General features: G+C 32.9%; 3 protein-coding genes across 3 annotated transcripts; 1 reads left to right on the top strand and 2 right to left on the bottom strand.

Moving 5' to 3' along the window:
* Positions 1-7,151: 7,151 nt before the first annotated feature.
* On the top strand, positions 7,152-8,536 carry LOC130935428 (bZIP transcription factor 53). The gene has a single exon (XM_057865173.1). The coding sequence runs from the start codon at positions 7,744-7,746 to the stop codon at positions 8,182-8,184; it is 441 nt and encodes a 146-aa protein (XP_057721156.1). The 5' UTR covers positions 7,152-7,743; the 3' UTR covers positions 8,185-8,536.
* A 5,633-nt stretch (positions 8,537-14,169) lies between these two features.
* Positions 14,170-14,938, bottom strand: LOC130932474 (calvin cycle protein CP12-2, chloroplastic-like). The gene has a single exon (XM_057861806.1). The coding sequence runs from the start codon at positions 14,847-14,849 to the stop codon at positions 14,469-14,471; it is 381 nt and encodes a 126-aa protein (XP_057717789.1). The 5' UTR covers positions 14,850-14,938; the 3' UTR covers positions 14,170-14,468.
* A 1,680-nt stretch (positions 14,939-16,618) lies between these two features.
* LOC130935960 (uncharacterized) lies at positions 16,619-18,002 on the bottom strand. The gene has a single exon (XM_057865903.1). It carries the CDS (start codon positions 17,907-17,909, stop codon positions 17,412-17,414), a length of 498 nt encoding a protein of 165 aa, XP_057721886.1. The 5' UTR covers positions 17,910-18,002; the 3' UTR covers positions 16,619-17,411.
* Positions 18,003-21,847: the final 3,845 nt, after the last annotated feature.

Genomic DNA, 21,847 nt, shown 5'->3' with positions numbered 1-21,847 from the left:
GAAGCCATTTGGCAACTGCCTGAGTAATGGCATACAACTCTCGAATATAGGCAGAAGACATAGCCAACTTCGGATTTAGTTTCTTGCTAAAGTAGGCTAAAGGGTGCCCATTCTGGGATAGGACAGCACCTATCCCGGTGTTAGATGCATCGGTCTCAACAGTAAACCTCTGAGAAAAATCCGGAAGGGATAGCACAGGTGTGTGAGTCATGGCTGTCTTCAATTTGTCAAATGCCATGTCCGCTTCAGCACCCCAATGAAAATTGTTTTTCTTCAGCAATTCAGTGAGTGGATGAGCTAGCTGGGCATAGCCCAAAACAAATTTCCGATAATAGCTTGTTAACCCAAGGAAACCCCTCAATTGCTTAAGAGAAGTTGGCTTTGGCCAAGCTTGTATTGCCTCAATTTTAGAAGGGTCAACTTTGATTCCCATAGAGCATACAACATGTCCCAAATAATCAACCTGATTTTGACCAAAAGAACATTTAGAAGCTTTAGCATATAGATTATGAGTACGTAGTACAGCAATAGTAGTTTTGAGATGCTCCAAATGATTTGCCCATGTGCGGCTGTAGATGAGAATGTCATCAAAGAAAACTGCGATGAATTTTCATAGATAAGGTTGAAAAATCTGATTCATGGTAGCTTGGAATGTAAAAGGGCCATTAGTAAGGCCGAATGGCATTACCACAAACTCATAGTGACCCAAATGAGTTCGAAAGGCTGTCATGTGCACAGAATTTTCATTCATTCTGATTTGGTGGTAGCCCGACCGCAGATCAATCTTAGAAAAATATTCGGCACCAAAGAGTTCATCAAGTATCTCTTCTATAGTTGGTATAGGAAATTTGTCCTTAACCGTAACTGCGTTGAGAGTCCTATAATCAACGCAAAAGCGCCATCCACCATCCTTCTTTCTTACCAAAAGCACTGGGCTAGAGAATGCACTATGGCTTTCTATAATCACACCGGTTTCAAGCATCTCTGCAATTAAACGCTCCATCTCCACTTTCTGAAATTGAGGATATTTGTAGGGTCGTACCTTAACCGGCTGGGCACCCGGTATGAGCTCACTTTTGTGGTCAATCTCCCTAGTGGGAGGGAGCCGTGTAGGTTCCTCAAAAACCTGTTGGAATTCTTACAAAAGCTGCTGAATATCTATCGGGGCTGTTGGTTTGCTGTTGGTCTCTCCCTCAATCATTCTCAAGTGATAGAATGTAGTAATGACCTCATTTGTCACCAATTTCTGCAGCATTCTACTACTGAGCCCTTCTGATTGCAATAGTCTTTCCCCTTGTAACTTCACTTTCAAATCATGCACTACAAACTCCATAGTCAACAACCCATAATGAGTAGTGACATAACCAAGATCCATAAGCCATTGGACACCTAGAACCAAATCTGCACCTTGCAAGTCCAACACATACGTGCTGATGTTAAACTTGTAACCTTGGAGAATCAAGGCAATTTTCTCACACTGTGCCTGACAGCCAATACTATCTCCATTTCCTACTAGTACTTGTAAAGGAGTCACATCACGCATAGGAATTGCAAGTCTCTGAGCCACACTGGTTTTAACAAAATTATGGGTACTGCCCCCATCAATCAACACCATTAGGAGCTGGCCATTATATGTTCCCTTCAACCTGAAGGTAGTGGGCTGGTACTGCCCCACCATAGCGTTGAAGCTAATCTCAGGTTGCACCGGTTCAATAATTACCAGTTGTTCTAGTCCTTCAGTAATTACCTCCTCTGCTTGTGGTTTCCTCAACAGTTCCTGCATTGCATCCTCTCCAATTAACAGATGCAGTGTGCTTTTGCAGCGATGAAAAGGTGACCATTTATCCTCATAATAATAGCATAATCTTTTAGACCTCTTTAGCTTAACCTCCTCTGCTCATAAGTGTTTGTAAGGGGTGTTTGGGATGTGCTTAGGTTGTGTTTGGGGTGTGGTTGGGCTGGGTGCTACTAGGGTTGTTGTAGGATTGTGTGTGTGTTTTGTTGTTGGGATTTGGTTAGGTGGTGGAGTTGGGGTACTGAAGTATGTGGTGGTGTTTCGACTGTTAGAGTTTGTGTATGGTTTCAGGCTTTTAATTGAGTGTGTAGGGTTCGCAGCATGCTTTTGTTCATGCAATTTGGCTAAGGCTACTGCGGTATCATACTCTTGAGGTTTAGCTATCATCAACTCGTATTTGAGATACTCCTGCAAGCCAGCAATAAACAAGGATACCAACCAATCCTCACTCAACCCAGTCACTTGGGTTGATAATTCCTCAAATTGGGTGTGATATTCTGCCACAGAATCAGTTTGTTTTAGCTCCTTAAGAGCTGCTTTTGGGTCATAGAAATAATTCTGGCCAAAACGAATTAATAATGCATTCAAGAATGAGTCACAAGTATGTCGAATATCATTTTTTACTAACCAACGATACCAGGAATAGGCAGGACCAGTTAAATAGAAAGAAAGCATCCTGATTCTCATCTCTTCAGGCACACTAAACCATTCAAAATATTCTTGTACCTTGAAAACCCACCCCTCAACCCTTTCACCATCAAAAATAGGTAGTTCAACACGCATACCTCTATTTTGCGAGTGGAAGTGATTAGAATGATGATGTTGCTGCTTGTTGTTGTTCTCAACGTCAGAATCAGAGTCCTCTTCTCTAATTATTTTATTTTTCTTCTTGGAATCAGCTAACATTCCTTTGATTTCTTTCAGGAATTCCTCCATGGAATGCAAGCGATCATTAGTGTCAGAGACCTTGCTGTTAATCTCAATTTGACCCCGCTGTAAGGCTACAATTTCCGCTTGGGATCGTCGGAGTTCATCGGTATCGACCATCTCTCAACGAGAGCACCAATGATAGATGTGTAATAGGATTTGTAATGAATTTGTATAATGGGAAGAAAGTATACTGAATTAGTGTGTATTATTAGTTAATAGTATGAATAAAAAGGAGTACGAACACAAACGTTTCCCTGCTTCGAGTGAGGGTTATACTCCAGAGCCAACTCTCTAATGGCCAAATGATAATTTTTTACTCTCTCTTGATGCTACTTTTACCCTATAACAATCATTCTCATACTCAAATGTAACTAACTTTGCCAAGTAGGCATTCTAGAAGCAATTTGTTACATCACATAATCTTGGTGCCAAGTTGGGCGTTTCTTTCTTCTAGGACCCAATATCTCTGGCCCATTACTCTCTTCTTTTTCATCTTCAATTGGTTCCTCTTCAGCTGGGCCTTGTTGGTTTGGATTTGGGTTCGCATAAAAAACATAGGCGACACTGACTACTGTTGACATCGGCAATGGAAACACGTCCAAGAATGGAGGAGGGAGGTCGGGAAGGGGCAACCGTCGAGGTCGGGGGTTGAGGCTGGACTTAAACGGTGATACATAGGGTTAATTATATTTACTAGTGGTAAATGGGAGTGAATTAGGTTTACTATGGATGATTAGACGTGGTTTTTTTTAGATAGACTTTAAAGTCCAGCCCACTAGAAGTTGGTAGGAGTTGGTAGGAGTTGGCATAACTCTTTTTGGTTACCTAGCAGGACTGAAGATTTTAATAGGGTGAAATCTATTTTAGAATATTTAGGAGTTTATTTTGGGATGTGTTAGTGTTTAGAGAATTTAAAGTTGATTTGGAGATTTAAAATTAAATTTTTAAATTTTAGTTTTACTTAAATTGATTTTTGAATTTGTATTTTAAATAAATAAATTAAATGTGTTTGTTTTATTTTTTTAAATTAACGTAATAAAAGACTGACTAAATAAACAGTTAAAAAAATACCTAGTTGAATTGATGAAAAAAGTTACATATTTAAATTTTTTTGTTAACTAAATTTGATTTAAGATAATAAAAATTAGTTATGACTAACATTATTCTAAATCTTATTGTTTAATTTGATTAAATTTAGTTCATAAAAAAACTTAAATGTATAATATTATTCTTAAAATATTATCATTGAATCTTTGGATTTTTCTGTACCTCTTTTATACTGTCACAACAAAATACCACCTCTTGATTATAAAAGCACAAGAAATTTGAAATTATTGAATTTAAAAATTTAAAAATAAATAATTTAATACCAAAAATTAATTAAGAGTATTATTATCTATTTAAAATAATCATTTAGTACTTCTCTTTAATTTTTATTTAAATGTTTTTTAACAGTTTTAATGTTATTTAGTTTTTCTTAATAATTAACTCTTGTTAGTGGTCCTTAGAGTTTTTTTTTTCTTTCTAAAAGTAGTTTATTGAAATTAACCTTTAAAAGATCTTCTTTTGAAAGTTATAGTATATATATTTGATAAATTAATTAAAAATAATTTTCAAACATAAGTAATAATAGTTGTATTTAATAAAATAATTTTTAAATTTAAAAATAAAATCATAATAGCCATAAAAATATAAAATAGAAGAGTAAATTTGGATATTTATTAATATATAAAATAATATTAAATTTATTAATTTTGATTAAGTATAAATTAATTCTAATTTTTTTAGATTCTTTCAAAAACACCTTTAATTTTAAAAATTATAAGTAAAAGCACATTATATTTTTATTTATCAAAAACAAAACGAGATGTTTGTATTTTCTTTAAAAAATTTTACCAAATCAAGTCTTATAATTTAGATGTTAAAAAAAGGGATAAGTATTGTTTTGGTCCCTAACGTTGAGGGTCAGAATCGAAATCGTCACTGGTGTAATTTTGGATTTAAAATCATCTTTAATGTTGCATTTCATTTTAAAATTGTCTTTTCTAATAATTTTTTTTTAAATGAAAAAAATACCTTTTTTCACCATCTCATTCTTCTTCTTCTTCCAGAAGAACAAATTCTTCTTCCATTCTTCTTCTATTAGCAAATTCTTGTTGCCATTAACACACTCAAGATTCAGCCATTCAACCTTCCTCCTCTTGGTATCTCACTTCATTCATTCATTTTGTTTCACTCAGATTCATTCTTGGTATCTCACTTTTACTCTACAATTTATATGTTCTAAATTAAAGGACCCCATAATTCAGAAATAAAAAACAACAACAAAACCAAAAACAACAAAAAGCAATAGCAATTCAGAAATCAAAACAACAACAAAACCAACAATAAAAATTAAGAAATTAGGGATTATAATGAACAAATCCAGATTCAACAAATCAAAATCAGATTCAACAAATCAACACACAATAATGATAAAATCAGAAAATAACAAATTAAAATCAAAATATGCAGACCCAGAAGCAGAAGATGTAGAAGCAAAAAGTAAAAGACGAAGCAAAAGATGCAGAAGCAGAAGCATTCAAGCAGACTCAAAAGAAGCAAAAGACGAAGCAGAAACAAAGATCGAAGCAAAAAGCAGAAGTGGGGAGGTGGCGAGGTGGCGAGGAGCAGCAGCGAGAAGCAGTGGCGAGAACGCGACGGTGAGGAGCAGCGGTGCAGAAGCCGAGGCTCTCTGCCTGGGTCGCGACAGCGACAGCGCAGCAGCTCCAAGCTTCGCCGGCGCCGTCCCCCTCCCCCCTTCTCCTTCCCCCTTTCCCTTCTCCCTTTTCCTTTCTTCCTCCTCTCACCCCCCTTCCGCTAGAGGTGACCGCGGATCGGATCCAATATCCGCAGTTTTTTAGGTTGGATCCGATCCATTTTTATTAAAAAAATATAAATAAAATTTATTTTTTCTATTCTTTTAAATATGTTTTCTTTTAAAATAATATTAAACATACTTTTTTTTAAATAATAAATTAAAATAATACAACATATATGATAATTACTAGTTGAAATAAAACATAAAAGAATATTTATTTATTTATTTTTTTATTTTTACGGATACGCAGATATGCAGATATCAACATAAAATCCGCAATCCGATCCGATGAGTGTGCGGATCTGATCCGATCCGATCCGAAAATTGCAGATATGGATTCGGATAAACACCGCGGATATGTGGATCGGATCCGATCCATGAACACCCCTACCTCCCCCATCCTTTCACCTTTCCCCCTCGTGTCTCCCCTCCCCCTCGTGTCTTTTCTTTTTTTTTTAATTTTATATATTTTTTATTTAAAAAAACTATTTATAAAAAAGAGTAGTTTTGTTATTTACAAAAAATTTTTATTAGAAATGACGATTTTAAAATGAAATGTAACATTAAAGATGATTTTAAATCCAAAATTATACCAGGAACGATTTTGATTCTGACCCTCAACATTAGGGGCCAAAACAATACTTATCCCTTAAAAAAATTTGAAAATAGATTCTGTAGTTAATAATCAATTAATATTTTTTTAAAGTTTTTATTCATCTATAATTTCGTTTAACTAATTATTAATAGTGATTAAAATATAATTGAAAATGAATTATTAGACTAAAACATATGACTTTTATATAATAATTCCAAAACATATAATTCAAAATAATTATTTTTGAGGTAAATATTTAATTGTTCTCTTTTATTCTTAAAAAAGTCAACCAAGAAAACTTATGCATGTTAAGTATTAATTCCTATAAGTTTTAACAATTAATCACTATATTACTAAATTGAATTTAATAAATGAATATTTTAAAATATTGATAGTATAAATAGTTTTTATACATATCTGCAAAAAAACTAATTTTTTACCTTTAATGTATATAAATAGCTATGAAAAGAATAAATATAATTAAATAAATGCATAAAACATTTTATTAATTAAAATTACAGTCATAAATAAATAAATTTAAATAGGTATTGTATTATCTTTTGTGTGTTTTTTTTTTTTTTGAAATGATAAACTTATCACCTCGATTTAAAAGGCATAAATAAAATTTAAACAAAAGACTTAAACAGATAAAAAGAAATATCCTTCTGTTATTTAAAATCAAATCAATTTGTTTTGAGATAAATGTAATCTAATGTAATCTAATCTAATCTAACTAAATTAGGGAAACAAATCAAATCGGATTCCGGTTTACTAGTTAGTACTAGCAGTACCAAGTATTTAACAAAATTTGCGATCCGTACAATTTGTGTTTTACGCGATCGGGAAGGAAAAAATGTAAAATGGTTGTTGGGTTTATGAGGCGGAACAAAGTTGTCGTTCATAGTGTAAGTGTCATAAGCAACGACGCGGTCGTTTTAAGCCCTCAAAATTAGCATCAGCACACTGAATCCTTCCTTCTCTACCCACCACATCCTTTTCCCCTTTTTATTCTCTCTATATAACCTAATCTCAACAGCGATTTACACCTTCTTTCCTATATCCCTTTCCATACGCTAATTTCTCTTCTCCCACTCAAAAAAATCTCTCTTTCTCACTCTGAATACTCAAACTCTTCAATCTCTCCCGTTCTCTTCTTCAGTCTTCTTTTCCCTCTCAAAAAACATCCGTCTCCGAGGCTCGGATCTGCTTCAGATCTAGGGTTTCTAGTCTGTTCTCACAGATCCAATTCGAGTTTCAATTGAGGGATGATAGCTTAGGGCTTTCGCACAAAACCCCCCCAATGTTCTCCGAAGTTCTTTGATTCACTCTTTCCCCATGCGTCGACTTCGTATGCTACACTCCTTCTCGGTTGTGTTTCTCTACTGGTTCTACGTCTTCTCAGATCTACCTTTCAAATCCCGAATCTCTCCCTAAATCCTAATCGCCCCTAAATCCCTCCTTGCATTTAGATCTGCAAAGTAAAAACCGTATTCCTGTGTGTTTTCTCTTTTACTATTTTGTTGTTGTTTGAAGACTCTGCCGGCGAGTTGCCACGAGGAAATAATGGCTCCGATCCAGCGCGCGTTGAGTTCGGGATCGGAAGGTAGCGGAGATCCACCGATAGTGTTGGACGAAAGGAAGAGGAAGAGGATGCTCTCGAATCGTGAATCTGCACGCCGTTCGAGGATGAGGAAGCAAAAGCAGCTGGAGGATCTCACCGAAGAGGTGACGAAGCTGCAGTCGGCGAACAAGAACCTGGCGGAGGCCATCAAGGCGAAGGAGGAAGCCATGACGGAGACTGAGGCCGCCAACGGCGTCCTTAGGGCTCAGATGACGGAGCTTACCGACCGTCTCCGGTTCCTCAACTCTATCCTTGAGATCGCCGAGGATGTCAGTGGACTTTCCGTCGATATACCTGAGATTCCGGATCCGCTTCTGAAGCCATGGCAGATCCCTCACCCGATTCAACCAATCATGGCTTCCGCAGACATGTTCCTGCATTGATCTGAGGATTCTTCCTTTTGTTACTCTATCTGTATGTTGTGTTCTCTCTGTCGGCGTAGAGTCCCTCTTGGTCTCTGGTGGAAATTTCTAGAATTAGGTCATTGTTGTTGCGAATGTAGTTTAGAGGTCCTTTTTTTTTGTTTTCATTGGTACCATTTGTGTCTAAATAATGGAGGGACCTTGTCTTAATTATTATGATTGCATTATCCCAATTGGTGTTTTATTGAGCGTCTTAATGTGTCCAGTGTTAGTGTTTCTGGTTTCATTGTAGAAGGGAACTATATTATGCATTAACGGAATATTGTGTGCACTGTGCTTATCTCTTTAATATTTGATTCAATGATTTGTGTGTTGCGAGCCATTGCAATTGTGGGGTTGTAATTTAGCGCATGTGTTGAACTGGTGTGTACATTAGTTGACCAAGCGGTATTAATGAATTTTGTGGAAGCTACCAAATACTAATGTCTAATGCAACTCAAGTGGACAAATGTATTTATGTGTCCCACGATTTTCTCATGTTATTTGGCATAAGCGGGGGGCTGCATATTTGATGGGTTCCGGATTCACAGACAAGGCCACCCGAAAAAAAAGAGGAAATTTATTAGTTGATAGTAACTAACGGAAGAGTTTCAAGTATACTAGGAATACTTTGTTGTAAGAGTTTCAAGTATACTAGGAATACTTTGTTGTTTTAACTGTTAATCTGAATTATAAAAAAATATATATAATATATATTAATTAAAATCAACGGTTAAAACAACTGAAAAACCGGTATTTTCGGTACATTTAAAAGTTTTCCGTAACTATATAACAGCCCATTATGTTGGTAAGGCTACGTTTAGATGATTGCAGAATAAGTTTATATGCCCAAAACAAAATAGAAGTTATTAACTATTTTTTTGCCTGTATAACTATTAACTATCTGGACCCTTAATTATAACTCAATTTTATTTTGGTGGAGACAGTAGAAGAAAGAAATTATAACTCAATTTAGGTTGAACTGATATAAGATGGAATTCTGTCGAATTTCTTCTTTTTTCTTTTTTGGTTTTTTTTTTTCTTGTATAAATTTTGGAGTTATAATAGTATAATGGCATAATAATTAGATAATAACGAAACACAGAGTAACAATTCGCCCAAACAATTTAAATTTATATTATTTAATATTTATTTATTATAGAATATATTAAATAAAATTAATAATAATAAATTTTAATAATTTGTTACTAACATTTTGTTGTTACTAAATATTTTCGATATGCAAAAGAAATAGAGCGCCCGTATGTTGTTGCACAAATGAAATGGAATTGGAATATTCGTCATTCCCTCGCATATTTCTCCAGGTAATTAGTTTCATTATTTGAAATGAGTCGCAACTCTTTTGGATAGAGAGAGAGAAGAATAATGAGTCGTAACTCGTGATCTAATCCCTCTCTCAATTTCCTCGTAACAGTTCCAAACCAGATGAAATTAAGATAAGGCAATGGATTGGAATTATCTACTATATACTAAATAAACACAATGACTGGTCTACCCTCCTGGGACCATGGTAAGGTATCTTCTTAATTATTTTCAAATTTCTAATTATTATCTCTAGAATCTTCATGATAACTTTTATAAGGAAAAAACAATAAAAAAATGTTCATGATCACTATTGCTTATTGCTTAATACTACGTTCCAAGGTTGTTGCATGATTGTTTAGTACACTAATCCAGAAATGCCGTAGAGGTAACATCTTGCTTATCTGAGGTGTCGTTTTGATAAACCTTTTCGGGGCTCTTTTTTCTTGCTGATGGGATGCACGACCACCCACCTCTGGCGTATTAGTTTCCTATCCAAATGATGATGCTGATTACTTCGGAGAAAGACAATAGTCGACAATCTTAAATGATTTGCCTTATTCAACTAATAAATTACTTTACATAATATGTTTTTTGGAGACTCATAATATATGTTTGTCTCAGTTATTATATCTTTGTGTAAATAACTATTAATTATCTGTAGAATTATTATATCGAGATAATTACTTAAAAAATTGAAAAGTAATAGTTAAAAATTATTAAATAATTTAGCGTTCAAATAGTTAAAAATTATTAAATAATTTAGCGTTCAAATAGTTAAAAAACGACGTTAGATCACTTGTTTTAGAAAATTCAATAAACATTACTTACGATGTTGTTTTTAGGCTATTTGAGCGCCAAAATAAAAACGATGTCTCACAGAGTTCAACATAGATTCGAATGTGCACATCAGCATTCCGTTAACGCTTATGAATCAAAAATTATCTCAGGAACTAACATGAGTCATGTTCAAAAAATTTAGAAACTAAATAGAGACTAAATCTTAACATTATCTTTATTTAATATAATATATTTTTATATTTTTATGTAAAAATATTTTCTTGTGGGTAGCTTTTTATATTTTACTTTAGATCTCTTCTAATTAAAAAACATAGAATTAGACGTTACAAATAGAACTCACCTAAAATTTTTATACAATTAATATTGAAATGAAGATTAGATAATATATTTGATTATGTTTTGGAGCATAACTTAAATATACTATTAGTATAAAATTATTTTATATTATTATTAATCATATATTATTATATTTTTCATTAATTGGTTTATAATTATTAGGAATAAGAAATTATTTTGGTCTTTAAAATTTGATATCAAAATCAAAATCGTCTTTAACATTTTATTTTTGTTTTAAAATGGTATCAAACAATACATTTATTATTAAAATCATCATTTTTAACACAATAATTTTTATTTCAGAGAAAGTCTAACTTCAAAAATCATTGAAGATCCTAATTTAAAATATTTGAACCCTAACTTTAAAAAATTGGGAATCTAAATTTTAACTTGTCTGTGATGACAGCAACAATAAAGCTGCATGGTGGTGGTGGTAGTGAATGTAAATGTAAACAATGGTATTGGCAATAAATGTGAACGGTGGTGGCACTACACAGAAAAGTTGTGGTAGGAGGGTGTCATAGAGGTGGCGGTAGGGGACAACATTAGGCGTAGGCAGGTAAGGGATGCGCGCACTACAAAAAAAACATTGAGTATTGTTAGAAAAACGAATAAAATTCGATGGTATAATGGCTACCGACTTACTGTCGGATTTTGCGTCGGTATTTATCCAACGGAATAAACCTCATCACCGTTAACATATTACCGTTGGATTTTTGCGTCCAACAATAATTTTTGTCGGATTTAACGGCCGAATATGGTTACTAAAAAAACGGAATCTGTTGAATGTTACTGTCGGATATTTTTCAATGGTAACATTGGCGTTATAGCATACGTATCCGTGCCATCTCACCAGCAAATTAATCCGACAGTAATTCGACAAAAATATTTTTATTTTTTTTTGAAAAATTGACTGGATTGTTATCGTTGGTATATTCCGAAGGTAATTTCGAGAGTAGTCTTTTTTTATTTTTTTAATAATTTTTTTTCGTCCATCTATAATGTACACTGGTAATTAATAATTAAAACAATGTTTTAAATTTAATGTGAAATATCAAACATACAAATTAAAAATATAGGATTATGGTAATTGAAATATCTGAAACAATGCTATTATATTATATTATTCTCAAAGTTTGGTAAAAAAGTACATATCATAGAACTATATTTACATTAACCCTATTCATATAATCTTCTTTCTCTGGTTCACCATCCTCCTCTTTCGAGATAGTTTCTTGATAATTGAATTCGTCTTCCTCTTTTTCGTTGCTATCGACCCCGTATTCTTCTTGAAGATCGTTGTCTTCTAGTTACAGTGCGTCGTCATCTATTCCAAGATTAATGATGTCATCATCTATAACAGTCGACTTAAGGGTGATCGGCTCGCCGGTATTAATCACCATTTTCAAAGGAGTTGGATCATCAATCTGATAAGGTTCCTGACCTTCTGTCCTATCATTAGACTTAATGTGGTCTCTTGATTAGTCTTAACCACAATCACCCAACTAGACTTGCATGAACCCGAATAAGACAAATAGTATACATGCAGTGCATTTTGAGGTAAAATAAAAGGAGTATAGTGCCTATATTTCCTTGTTACATTAACTTCAGTGATATCGTAGTCCTTATGATTTTGTGTTCCTTGTCGTGAATTTGGATAGTACCATTCACATTTAAACACGCACACCTTGTACATAGTGCGACAGAAATACTCTAATTGAAGTATGTTGTGCAACACACCAAACCAATCAAAATGACCACCGCCTAAATTTTCACAAATCCAAACTTCAGTGTTATCTGTTTTCTTTCCAATCAACCACTGTAAAGAATGGAACCGGTATCTATTAACATTGATATCGGGTAGCTAATGCCCTTATTTATTAGCCCCAACTTAGTACAACTAGTTCTGAATCTGTTGTGTAAATTAGATGCATGCTGACATATTCTCTGAACTACTGTGAAAAATTGTTTAATTGGGTATTAGGATTTGCCTCTTGAAATAATCTACTCAATTTTCTCTTGACGGTAAATTACCAAAACGACGTGTTTCATTAAACCATGATATTGACGAAATATAGCGATGGAAATCCGACGGTAACATTGGCGCCGGTGAGTTATATTTTTGCGCCAATAATTACCATCGACTTTAGCGACGAAAAATCTCTTCCGATGATAACTTTTTATGGCAACGAATTCCTTCTTTCCATTAAAAAACTCGATGATAAATCCGCCGGTACAGATTGACACTAAATCCGATAATAATTTAAATGATACTCAATATTTTTTTTGTAGTGACAGCGGTGATGCTAAAAACATGAAGAGAGTCACCGATGGTGTGACAGGAAAAAAGACAGATAACCAGATTGTATTATTTGTGGTGTGACAAGAGAAAAGACTGAAAGACAAATTGTGTGGAGGGAGTTAATTGAAGAGAGAGAGAGAGAAAAAAACTAAGGTGAAATAATTTCGACCATAGAAGATGGTGACTTGAAATGGGTGAAAATGGGAGAAGGTGGAAAGGAGAATGGTAAGAAAAGAAAGAAAGAAGAGTTAGAAAGAGGGTGTTTTTTATTTTAATTATTAAACTTTATAAAGAATAAATTCATCAAAAATATTATTTTAATATTAAATATAATGTTTGAGAATTATTTAAAAACAAAGACTAAAGATAATTTTAGTTTTGACCCAAATCTTAAAGATTAAAACAGTATGTATTCTTAATTTTTATATTAAAAAAAGTCAAAACAGCTATATATTGTGGGAAGAGAGTGCTTGAATAGTCAAATAAACTAAAATATTTAAAATTTATTAGATAATGATCAACTTAAATATTAAAATTTGATTAATTAATAATATAAAATACTTTAACTGGAAATATGCAAATATAAAACTAGAGTTTTCTAGTCTAGCAATGGATTAGATGAATGAGCATGTCAGCATCAACTGCAATGCATATCACCAATCAAGTGTACGCTTTTTTTTTTTTTTTTTTCCTGGGAGAAATAGAGAATCATAAACCAACCATATACCATATCTAAATGCATGTATGTGATGCCATTTCAAAATAAAGCATGGATTGGATGTCTTACTTTTCAACTTTAATGACATGCTCTTCAATATTTGCTTGTCATATTTTGATTTCCTAACAGTTCGTGTGTTTTTTCTTTAATAAATAACATCAATTATATCTTGGACGATATACTCAAATCAAACCCGAAAACCGCATGATATCATTTCTCTGTGTTCAATTATTCATTTTACAACTAGCATTTCGTTAATGAAAAAAAATCCTAGCTAACAGTATATCGTAATTAAACAAGTTAATCTTTCATCTGAACTATAGACTGATAACTTGAATTATTTACAAATAGCGGAAGACTAACACTATTTTTGAATACTATATTTCTTTACTATTTTTGACATAAAATATTAAAACGAATGAATAATTGCAATTATATGGGATATATACTAGAATTTCTTATGTGGTTTTAGAAAGAAAAAAAATAGTGAACCCACAAAATATTATGTTTGCAGAGCAACCAAAAATTTCTGATATAATAAGTATATCCGTTTCGTCAATTTGATCACAACATACACCAAATTTTCGATAAATCTATCGTGACGAAACGTTGACTTCTTCAGACGATAATGTTACAAATTAAGCTTTACATATAAGAAAACTTAACCAAGTACATATATTTTTGGCATATCATTATTGTATCATGCTTCATGAAAGATGCAACAGTTGAACACATTGATACTCTACTTTCATAGATCCATGAAGAATAACCATGAAACCCTAATATTCAGTTATCATGAGTCTTGCACTCGATGGTCTCCGGGTTGTCCTTACAGAAATCCTCAAGCGGATCTGAGTCCTTCAGCCTGTCCCTGGCGTGGCTGGCGGCGGCGCTCAGCTCCTCTACCTCATCCCACGCCGCCACGCACTCTCCGCTCGCCGGATCCTCCGAGCACGTCTCCTGCGCGTTCTTTATGCTCTCCGCCACTTTCTCCGATATTTTCTCCGGCGCCGTCCTCACTGGCCGAACACTCGCCAAGCGACCAGATCCGGTCATTCCCGCGGGGAACTTGACGACGTGGCAGTTTCGCGGCGACTCGGACGATGATGCGTTGAAAACTACAACCCTGGGCGTTGAACGGCTAATAAGACCTGAAATTGTTGCCATGCTATTGCTATCTCGATTGATGTTCAAGTTCTGTTTGTGTTCGGTGATTTTATGATGATGATGAATCTGAAGGGGATAAGATTGGAGTGGCCTTGGAAGTTATAAGTGACCCTTCTGTGGATTTGCGAACACATATTTCTTATCTGCTTTTGCCCAATCATTATGTGACACTTAGGATTCCGATCTGATATTTTCTTTAGAAAAGAAATTACTTATCCTTTCTGTTTTTCACCAATGAATATCTATTTATCTGGGATTTTTTAAATAAATTATTTAAATTTTTATATTTACAGCTATATAAAAATTTCAATTTTTATTTTTATTATCTATCTTGCGTACAGTGACAACAAATTGATCTAATTCGTATAAAGTTATTTATCTCATCTCACCAAGACAATATTTACATATATAACAAACCAATTCAATACAATTATAATATTTTGAAGTGAACTAAATTTAAAAATGAAATCGATATAATACAAATTATAATTGTTTGAATCAAATTAAATTAGATTCAAAAATAAAATCAAATTGATATAAAAGAATTATAAAAAAATATATCTATTTTACTCTTTTAATTAATTTAAATTATATTATAAATATTTTTTATTTAACTCGCTAACAGTATAAATAAGATATGTAATAAAATATAAAAATATAAATAATTTTAAAAATAATAAATAATTGTAAATATAAAATTTAATTAATTTATTTAAAAATTTCCATTTATCTGTGTTGCTCTATGTAAGTTATATATTTCTTTCATTTCACATGTTGATTGCATGAGTTTAAGGTGGCCTGTCTCACCTAACAAATATGCACCTACGTATGTGTTAGCCCAATTACTATCAAAAGCAAAATTCACATTTTTTTTAAATCTCACAAAAATACTATTATTGCCACTATTAATTTATTAAAAAAAAATTGAGTGCCGTTGGGTTGCCATGTTTCAGGAAAAAAAAAAAAAGAACTGATGGCTGATGTTGCAACGATGCCTATATCCAAAACCATTTATGGCATTTGGCAGCAGAAAAGGCAGAAAAGAGCAATGGTTTTGATACGGCATTTTCAGGTATTGTAAAAATTAACTGTTTTTGTGACTTAATATAAAACAAGAGTGGGGGAAGGGAAGGAAAGGAAAGGGGAAGAGAGGTTAATACTGCAATTGTATAGTGAGCCATTACTTAGTCAATGCATGTAATGCATTTATGGTGGTGAATAACTATGTCATTGATCTATATTCCTGCATACTTTTTTGGGTTTTGAAGTGTGGATCTGTCTTTGCATCCAGCCAAGTATTTCTAAGTTTAACATTTTTGTAGCTGACCTTGAGATATGGCTGCATGATGTAATATTGCCAATTTGATGTGATCATGTTTATTTGAAAGATTGTGGGTTTAATTTCGAAATTAATTGGCTTAAAATTTGGTGGTGATGTGTAATTTACATTTTGAGTAATGTAATAAATAGTACTCAGATAAATGCAGTAGTTTTTTATTTTGGATTTGCCTTAGCATTAACTTACTTGAAACGTAAGTAACATGCAAGTGATTACAGTGGGAAAGAAAAATCAAACAATCATTTTAGTTTGCTCAACTCACTGATTTGATGGAAATGTATTGGGAGCCTAAGGCATCTCGAGCCTTGGTTTCAAAAAAGAAGGTATCTCAACTAAACGGAGAAGAAAATAGCAATAGCGTGGAGCTCAAAAATAAATCAGTTCCAGTTGATAATGAAATGAAACTCAAAGCACAGGTGAACAAAGCTACTAAATTATAAATTATCTCAACCTGATTTATTACTTTCAAACAAATAGCATCTGATTTTGGAATCTTTTGCATGGTTGGTCATTGCATACAAGGAAAATGGTCCTGTCCTCCAGTTTTCTTCCTCCCTACTAAATCAAGCGCTTATACTCATCAAAACCCCACTACAACAGAATCATCAAGAAACAAATCTTCTCCACCACAACCATTTGAGAAACAGAATATTTTCTATCCTAGGGCACAATAAACTACGCAAAGTAGATATAGATTCACAAAGCTCCTTCATAATGAAGACAAATACACTTGGTTATATTTAAGGCAAACACATGGATCATCAAAAAATTTCATACGGTCATACACCTGAATTCAATTGTACTAAACAGAGTCAGAAGATGATGATCCACATCTTCACTTTACATATAGAGATTCTTCACATTCAACTACCACCTACATAAGGAGGAACCAGTAGAGCAAAACATGACATGAATCATGTATAACTTGTTCAAAAATTGTAATCAGTTCATCATACTGTTACTTCTAATACAAATTGAATTATTGAACAGAGATAGATCACCGATCAATATCATATCATAGACCTGTGAATCCGAGTAAGAACATATTCATGAAAATTCTAATTTATTGTGAATTCAAAAATGCCTCTTTCTGTGGTCAGCTATACTCTCCATCTCCAATAACTTAAGCCACTAAACTGTAATCAATTCCTTCTTTCCACATTAAAATACAAGCAAAACAATTGCTAAAAGTAAAAGTAAAAAAATCTCGAATTAGCAAGATCTCACTTTTGATCAGAATCAGAAGAAGCCCTATCTTGCTCCTTGGACTCTTTCTCCATGGCTTCTTTCTTCAATTCCGCGATGGCTTGCTGCTCGGCGGCTTTCTCGGCGCGGAGGATGGGTTCGTAGTAATCGAAATGAGCCTCCATACACTGCTTCAGCGCCGCAGTGATATTGATGCATTTCTCAACGATGTCTTCTTTGTTCTTCTCCGCTTCCTCAGTGCACTTCTCCCACTCGATGAACGATTCCCTGCAACCGCCACCTTTCATGAACAAGCAGAATCCGCACTCTCCTTCTTCTTCTTCTTCTTCCGCTTCTTCTACTTTCCCTTCCTTTTCTTCATGGTGATCGAGATTTTGCTTTGCTTCGGGTTCGGAAGGGTCCAAGTGAGGCTGATCCAACGGGAGAGTCTCCGGAGCTGGCAGATCCGGAGGGAGGAGCTGCTCAGATTTGGGTTCAGGGTGGTCGGCTAGGATTTGCTTGGCGGCGGCGGACATTGTGGGTGGGCAGAGATTGGTGGGTGCGTTTTCAATGCTCTGCCCAAAACCTCCTAAAACCCTTTCGCCATAGATCACCGTGGTTGAATTAAATTTAAGTGTTATGGAATTATTGAATTGAATTTAAGTGTTTAAATATTTATTAAATGAATTAAAATTTATAATAGATCATTTATTTTTTATTAATATAATATTATATTTATTTATTAAATTATATGAAATAATTAAAAAATATATATATTTTTAACTAATTTTTTTAAGTAAAATTTGTTCATTTTTTAAAAATAAAAATTATATTAATTTTAAAATATTAACATTTAAACATTATTAATAATTAAAAAAATAATTTGTTCAACAAAAAATAAATATAAACTATTAAGAACTAATTTATTGAATGCTCTAATAATATAGTAAGTAAAAAAAAAGTTAATTATTAATGGTAGATTATAAAAATTAGTTCATGTTATTAAAATAGAATAAAATTATGTTACTTTTTATTGGAGCCATGATTGATACAACTTTAGTTAAAATGTTCAGAAATATTGATAAATGTTTGATGTTATTAATCTAAATTTAACACATAAAATTTATATGTGTGAATATTTTTTATATTTATATAGTAGGTCTTTTAGAAAAAGGTATGTATAAATTTGTTGAAGAAAAAAAAAGAAAGAAATGAAGGTGGTGAAAGAAGAGAAAGAGTGTTAAAATGTGGGAGACATCGAGAATAAATGCGTGAAAAAAATTAAGAAGAAGTAATTAAATTATAAGCACATTATAAATTTTTAAGTTTTAAAAAAAATTCTAATGGAATAAAATTTTAAATTGGACTTATTTAGGATGGAATTGATTTTGAGAGACAAAAATGGAATTGAATTGTTTTCAAAAATGGAACAAGTTATCAAACTATTGGTTTAACTAATTTAATTATTTGTTCAACTGAAATAATTGTTTTATAAAAAAATAATAAATAAATATATTAAAATATAATTATAATCTAATAAAATTTTAAAATATCATCTAAATTAATAATATTGCATTAACTATAATGTTATAATCTCATTTAAATATAAATTTAAAAGTCAAATAATAAAAAAATAATTAGCTAAGATCAAAACAATGATAAAATTAAGATCAAGAATAACAAATCACAATAAGAATTTATCAAATTAATAAATTATTAAAATGTCAAAAATAATGCAACCGCTTAACAGTCACAAGATCAAATACAACACCACAACATCAATTTATCAAATTAATAAATTAATAAGATTAAAAACATAATAAAAACAAGTTAATACAACAGCACAAGAAGGAGAAAATAAATCACCATAAAAAATAACAAATATAAATTAAAACAATATCAAACCAAAAACTGCAACAACAAAAGAAACAGAAAAGGAAAAAAAATCACGTTAGGCCTTTTTGAAAATCAACCGAGGAGGGAGAAATAAATGAATATTGTGATATTAGGGACTATTTGAATCATTTCACACATAAATATAGATGAAGAAAAAGAAAGGGTTAAAATTTTCAGATTGTGTGGCAAAAAATAATAAAATTAAAAAAAGTGAAAATGGCTACACAAAAAAAAAAATCAATTCTTAATTGAGGAATTATGTGATTGAAAGTTATAAAACAAAAAAGACACATATTAATACTATAACTTATTACTTTTAATTCCTAATATTAGAATGTTTCTTTCCCCTTCTAGTAATAATATCAAATTCTTTGTCAATTTTAGATGTTGTTTGAAAGTCGATGGTACTTTTATTTTTTATCTGTTTTTTTCTTTCTATTTTGTTATAAATTCTTTAGCTATACCTATTTCTTTTTTTGTGAGTATTATTTGGGTTTATTTACTTTTGTTGTTAGTTTTTTTAGTAGTTTAATATATACTATTTGAAAAATTTTTATAATTATTCTATTTTTGGGTGCTACACTATAATTTTAAAACTTGATGGAGATAGTTGAACAGTAACAAAACGATGGCTAAATAGAAGCTGGAAGATGAGGACTAGAGTGTGGTAGAATAAAAGCTGATTAGTGACAGAAACATGATGAAATAGTGGCAGAAACACAATGAAACAGAGGATAATGTGAATGGACCAGAAGGCAATGCAAAACAACAGCGAAACAGAGGCGTTGTTATGATGCTGGAGTAGTTCGAATGGGGCAGCACAGACGTGATAGCGCGGTGGTTGAACAGAATGGAGAGCGGCAATAAAATGGAAGTTGCAAGTTCTTTTGTGCTATATTCAAAATGTTTCTGATCTTCTGGAGTCGAAAGAGAACGGCTAAAGAGCTGCAAAAAATTAGAATATTTTTTGTTCTAATTGACAAAATGGCATTATATGAAGTAATTTTTAAAAAATTGGCTGGATTCCAGTTTAGTTTGACTGGCCAATTTTTGACTGATTTAATGATTTTGAGGCAGCTTTTGAAGATGGCAATTTTTTTTGTTAATTGAGTTGTCATTGTTATCGATTTTTGGTTCAAACTGGTTTTTAGAACCTTGGTCACTTTTCTTTTATAGTTCTATTTATTTTTAGGAAAAGTATAGGAGGTAAACAATAAAAATATTAAATAATATGAACAATAGATATATCGGATGTTTATTTCACTAGGTGTGCGGATGGTTATTCTAATATTAAAATTTATGTGATTAATTTAAAAGTGTAGTATATTTTTATTTGATTAGTGGTTATTCATATTGTTAAAAAAATTATTAGTTACCTAATATAACCCTTATTTTTATTAAAAATAATTTATTTTCCAAGTGTGAAGTTGACTATTCCATTGGCGTAGTTGACTTGATTTGGGAGGGCAGAAATTAATAATGTTTCTTAAAAAATAAATAGTTGTTTAAAATGAAACTTCTTAATAATATGTTTTGTCCGAAAACTTGAAATTAAAATTTTGGAAGGGCAAAAAATTTAATATAAAAAATTTAATAATAATATTTGTTACGGTGGGTAACCGGAGATTAATAGACTGGACTGTATTTGGCCGGCCCAATCGTCTGCGGATGGTAGCCTCCGAGCAGATTTGCACGCTGAAACCTCCTTCCGACTTGTGTACGTGAGTGAATGGGGGTTGGTACCTGCAAAGACACTCCGATGCCTAAGTTAGCAAGGGTGTGAGCATGTTTAGAATGTATTGGGCTTAGAGATACCTGAAGAGCGTCAGTGTATTTATAGTGGTGAGCCCATAACCACCGCTGCAATAGTGCCACCCTTTTAGGGTGATAACCGTCCCTTTATCTTAGGGAGGTTAAGATATGGCTCCCGGAAGTGGTTAGAGAGATTTTAGGGGCAGTTACTCATTTGGATTGATGTTAATCTGCCAACTATTCTCCGTCCCGACTTCTTTAGAGCAAATCGTAGTCAAGACCGACTTCTTAGTACGAAGGTCGGTGCTCAGCAAGACTCAATCCTCTGGACTAGGCCTTTCGTTTGGACCTGGGCCTTTATTGTTGGGCCAGGGTATGAACAGTGCCCCTACTTGAGCCCAAGATCTCTTTAAGACTTGGGTTCGAGTATTTTACTCGGGTTCGTAGCCGAATTTCTTGGAGGAGACGCAGGTTTTTAAACCGACGTGATTTTCGCGACCTTTTGTTTCTGACAGTTACGTCTATTCAAGCGTCGTGTCCGTTAGGGATGCACCTAGGGATTGATGGCTTTGGTAACGGTGCACTCTTATTAATGACTGTCCCGTTTTTACCATTATGCCCCTAGAGTATTTATAAATACTTTTCCCTCTCTTTCATTATCTTCTTTCTGCGATTTTTCTAATTTTTTCCTCGTTCGTTCTTCATTCGTTCGTGCCACCTTTCTGTGTCTCGAAGCTTTTACTTCCTGCAACCTTCGTCTTCAGAGAGAGGTTAGTTTCTTTTTCTCTTTCATGTTTTTCGTATGCCTTTATTTTGTAGATAAGTG

The sequence above is a fragment of the Arachis stenosperma genome, chromosome 6 (assembly GCF_014773155.1).
Source record: "Arachis stenosperma cultivar V10309 chromosome 6, arast.V10309.gnm1.PFL2, whole genome shotgun sequence".
Classification (NCBI taxonomy): Eukaryota; Viridiplantae; Streptophyta; class Magnoliopsida; order Fabales; family Fabaceae; genus Arachis; species Arachis stenosperma.
Note: the sequence above shows the minus strand (reverse complement) of the source record. Positions and strands in the feature narration are given on the sequence as shown.

Bases quoted from the DNA above. Each gene is read 5' to 3' on its own strand.
- LOC130932474 (XM_057861806.1), bottom strand. From the start codon at position 14,849: ATGGCAACAATTTCAGGTCTTATTAGCCGTTCAACGCCCAGGGTTGTA.
- LOC130935428 (XM_057865173.1), top strand. From the start codon at position 7,744: ATGGCTCCGATCCAGCGCGCGTTGAGTTCGGGATCGGAAGGTAGCGGA.
- LOC130935960 (XM_057865903.1), bottom strand. From the start codon at position 17,909: ATGTCCGCCGCCGCCAAGCAAATCCTAGCCGACCACCCTGAACCCAAA.